Source organism: Phacochoerus africanus, chromosome 12 (assembly GCF_016906955.1).
Source record: "Phacochoerus africanus isolate WHEZ1 chromosome 12, ROS_Pafr_v1, whole genome shotgun sequence".
Lineage (NCBI taxonomy): Eukaryota > Metazoa > Chordata > Mammalia > Artiodactyla > Suidae > Phacochoerus > Phacochoerus africanus.
In genome coordinates this window covers 71,006,417-71,010,739 of record NC_062555.1, presented here as the reverse complement: position 1 = coordinate 71,010,739, position 4,323 = coordinate 71,006,417, and the positions used below count along the sequence as shown (strand labels likewise).

Sequence of the window (4,323 nt, the reverse complement as noted above, 5' to 3'; positions counted from 1 at the left end):
GATCCTGAGTTGTTGTGAGCTGTGGTGTAGGCTGGTGGCTACAGCTCTGATTAGACCCCCTAGCCTGGGAACCTCCATATGCCGAGGGAGCAGCCCTAAAAAGACAATAATAATAATAATAATAATAATAAAGTAGGGAGACTTGCTCCCCAAGCATCTTTCTATTAGCAGCCCCTGGTAACACAAGTCATACATCCATCTAAAAATGACAAAACCATGGGTTTCTCATTTTCCATGGGTTGCTAAATAGAGAAGATCCTGCTTGGCCTTAGGCCCCTGCCCCCCTGATTCCTTTAGGAATCAGAAAGAGACCACATTGAGAGGCCTGGACCAAGCAGCACTTTCCAGTCATGAAGCAAAGGGGCGGACAGAATTCTGCAGGCAAGGCGGGAGCAGGCTGTGTTTGTTGGGTGGACAAGCAGTCATGCCTGCTGTACACTCTTTACTGGTTTGGTTTCTAGCACTCATCCCTTAAACGGTCGTAGAGAGTCGTTTGGGGCTCTCTCCACTCATTTTCTTCTCAACGTTTCACTCACTCAGGTCTGTTTAACTAAGTGCACGCTCCTGACGTTGAAATGTTTTTCTACGATACTTTACCTGCTTGAAAGGATAGCTGTTTAGACAAGACAGTCCATCTCAACTGGTCACCCCTCCGTAAACACACACACAGAAACCCACAGGCATACACACTCACACAGGCACACACACACACACCGTGACACATACACAGACACAAGGATTCGTTCCAAAGCTTTACTCCCGCCCTCTTCTTTAGCGTCTGTGGAACTGCTAACCCGAGGTGCTGCCTTCGCGCCATCGCACAAACACAGCGCCCGCACGAGGTCCACGTGGAGCGCAGGCGCACTTCTCCCGAGGCTCACTTGTACGTCTTCATGTGCCACAGCCCGTCATTTAAATAGTGGATGTTTTCAATCCCGATTCCCTTGTTGACCTTCTCGATTTCTTCCGCGGACATCTTCATGACTCCGACACACAGGGCGTGCTGCTTTCCTTCGGCCATGATCGCCACCACCGTATCCACGGCGGCGGGGTAGAGCTTGGCCCCGGGAGAGGTCAAGCCTGGACACATGATATTGGCCCCGCTGAGCACGAACTTGATGGCTCCCTTATCGACCTGCTGGCGGGGCAGGATGAAGGGGTATTTGTGGAGCAGCCTCAGCGTCGGATAGAAGGGCCCTTCTCTTTGTCTGAAAAACAGTAACTCTCCGTTCACCGTGAGGATCTCTATGTGCTCGTGGCACCGCACTATTTTGACCGGATCCTTCTTGGGCATGATTTGATTCAGCCACGGCTCGATACCTGGGAACTGCTCTATCAGCTGGTTCTTAATACCCTTAATGACGGAAGTTTTCAACTGGATGCAGTTGGACACATTCTCTTTCTCATCGAACTTCTTGAACATGATCCAAGGTGAAAAAGGCGACGCTCGGGGAGAAAAACGAAGTACCGAGACCGGCGGAGACGCTCACGGCAGACGGCCAGCAGGGACGGTCAGAGCGGCTGTCGTGCGCGGCTGTCGTCCACCGGAAGAGGCTGCGCTTTACGGCTTCCCGTGAACTCCACTTCCGCCCTGGGGACCCGGCGGCGCGCCTGCGGGCTGTTAGGGGTCGGCTGACACCCGTGCGCAGCGGGCAGGTGAAGGGGCGGGACTTGAGGAGGACGCCGAGAGGGACCCGTGGTTCTTGCGGCGGGAAGGGCAGCGTGGAGGGGGCCGGACTTTCATTGTGGGGGAGTCGAATCGCCCTCCGTCCATGTACCCACGCCCGAGACCTGGGGGCGCGTCTCCACGGATGAGCCCTCCTCCTCCGCGCGGTCCCTGCCAGGAGTCGAGGCCGGTTCGTTCCTCGTCCACGGTCTCTCACGCCCTCTGAAGTTACCGACCTGTTTGGTGCAGGTTGGTAAACTTGCAAACGCTTGCTGCCTGTCACCTGCCGAATTCGGCCCTCCTGCCCGGGAGAGGAGAGGCTTCGTGGCCAGGAGGCGTGCACGTGTTGTGGGATTTCAGTCCTTTAAAAGATACCCAAACTCACTTTATGGCCTGGAAGACGGGCTCTTGGTGAATGCAAGTGCTGCTGAAAAGAATGGGCAGCCTGCTTTGTTTGGGTCCAGGGTTTTTCTGTTCTTAACTGATTATCCGTGCACTCGTTCTGTACAGTTACTGAGCAGCATATTGAAATCTCCATGACTGTGCATTTCTTTCCCTTTTCAGTTCTACCAGCTTTGGATTCTTTTTTTGGCCTTGTCTGGGGCGTCCGGAAGTTCCCTAGCCAGGGATCAGAACCTGTGCCCAGCAGTGACAACAATTATATATATTTTCCTTCTTCTTCTTCGGCCTCATCCGTTGCAGATGGAAGTTCCTGAGCCAGGGATGGAATGAATCTGAGCCGCAGCTGCTGGTGCACCACAGCGCGAGCTCTGAGTAGACCATCTTAATGAGGCAGTGTGGTCGGGTGGTTCTGCGTGCTGACCCTACAGCCCGGGAAGGACTGCTGCTCCATCACTTACTAGACTGAAATGGTGGGAGTTATTGAGCTTAATCTGTGTCTTAGTTTATTCATCATGAGTGTGTGGTTAACAAGAATACCCATCTCCTGTGGGTTGGGGTGAGAATTGCTTGAAGTAATACTTATAACAAATAGGTTTTAAATAGTTGTCATAGCTGTTATTATTACAGTAACATCTAAAGAGTTACGTGAATATTTTAATACACTCTTTGCATAGGCCACAGTACCGCTGGCCCCACGTTTGAGCTGAGTCTGTGTTTTGCCTCCAAATCCTGTGATGAGTCACATTTCCAGACATTCTGGTTATTTTATAAGCAGCTAACCTTCTCCATTATATATGGATTTTATGTATTTATCTCTTATAGGCTATTTGTCTGTCCTTTGTTATTGAGGGTTGTCCCCTTGTTTCTGTGTGTGGAGTTATACACAGGGCCAGCATAAAGCAGATACAGAAATTCAGGGGAGAAATAGGCATGACTGACCTGTCTGTAGATGCCTGACAGCTGAATCAGAAATGATCTGACCTAGACCTGCCTGCTATGAAGAATGCCCAAGGGATTTTTTAAGTGAAGCTGTTTTAGGCAAAGGACCCTGAAAAAGTTTAGCCTGGAGTTCTATAGCAACGAAAAATCTCTTTGAAGCTGATTATTCTTATCTGAAATCATGCTCTTAATTCTGTACCTTGTGACCCTTCCTCAGGTTGTACTTTTTCTTAGCCCACAAGCATCTGTTTGCTGTCCACCTTGAAAAGGGACAGGGAGTGCTAGTTTTCCTTCTAAATTCTTTAGTTAAAAAAATGAAAAAAACAGAGTTCCTGCTGTGGCGCCGTGGGTTAAGAATCCAACTGCAGTGCCTCGGGTGGAGATCGGAGATCGGGGTTTGATCTCCGCCTGGCACAGTGTGTCAAAGGATCCAGCGTTGCCCACAGCTGTGCTTCAGAGTCCGTCCCTGGCCCAGGAACTTCCATATGCCACCGGTGCAGCCATAAAATTAAAAAAGAAAAGAAAAACCTCTTTGTAGACCTTCTTTAAAATCATAGGGCCTAGTTCTTAAACTTTACAGAAGAACCTAGGTCTTTGAGGCTGGTATGCATTAGCAAATGAAAAAATATGATACACAGATGTTGCTTTAAACACACTAGTATGTTAAAACATTACCACATATTCTGATTAAATAAAGTGAATTAAAAATTAATTAACAGTATGGGTTTTTAAAAGAAGAAGGGACATTATGGCACAAAACTCAGCCTTTCTGGCCTGGGGAGTACTACCTCCTAAGTTTTATCAGCCCCCTGGTACCACTTTATTTCCCCATGAAATCGGAATAATACACTGTATACTTCACAAGTTGTATGGGGTAGTTATAAGGAGTAAAAAATATAGTATATAAAGGACTTACCTAACAGTTGGAAACAGGGTAAGTATACTTTAGACTGATAATTTGCAAAGTACCCTTTATTCAGTAGTTAAAAGATCTAAGATTATTCTATATATGTAAAAATTTTACAGAAAATTACCATAGCTTTGGATAATTCACTAAATCAAATGGTCAAGAGATTCTGGAATTCAATTTTATGTCAGTAATGTCAAGGGAATGTGTAATCGAGACATGATTGTGTTACAAAAATGAAAAAGCCAACTGAGAACGATTCTCAGGTTTCTCAAACCTCCAAATTGCCAGTGTAATTCCCATACCTGGGTTATTTTAATAGTTTCAGAGAGTTGGCCTTAATACAGCTTTGTCTGCATTTTGAGAAATGACCACCAGAGGGCAGGATAACCCAACGGTGAAGTCTATG

The 4,323-nt window shown here is 47.6% G+C and overlaps 1 protein-coding gene across 1 annotated transcript; it reads right to left on the bottom strand.

Annotated features, from left to right (window-relative positions):
- Window positions 1-739: 739 nt before the first annotated feature.
- LOC125112875 (malignant T-cell-amplified sequence 1) lies at window positions 740-1,526 on the bottom strand. Its single transcript, XM_047755329.1, has one exon. The coding sequence runs from the start codon at window positions 1,421-1,423 to the stop codon at window positions 878-880; it is 546 nt and encodes a 181-aa protein (XP_047611285.1). The 5' UTR covers window positions 1,424-1,526; the 3' UTR covers window positions 740-877.
- Between the last annotated feature and the right edge of the window lie 2,797 nt (window positions 1,527-4,323).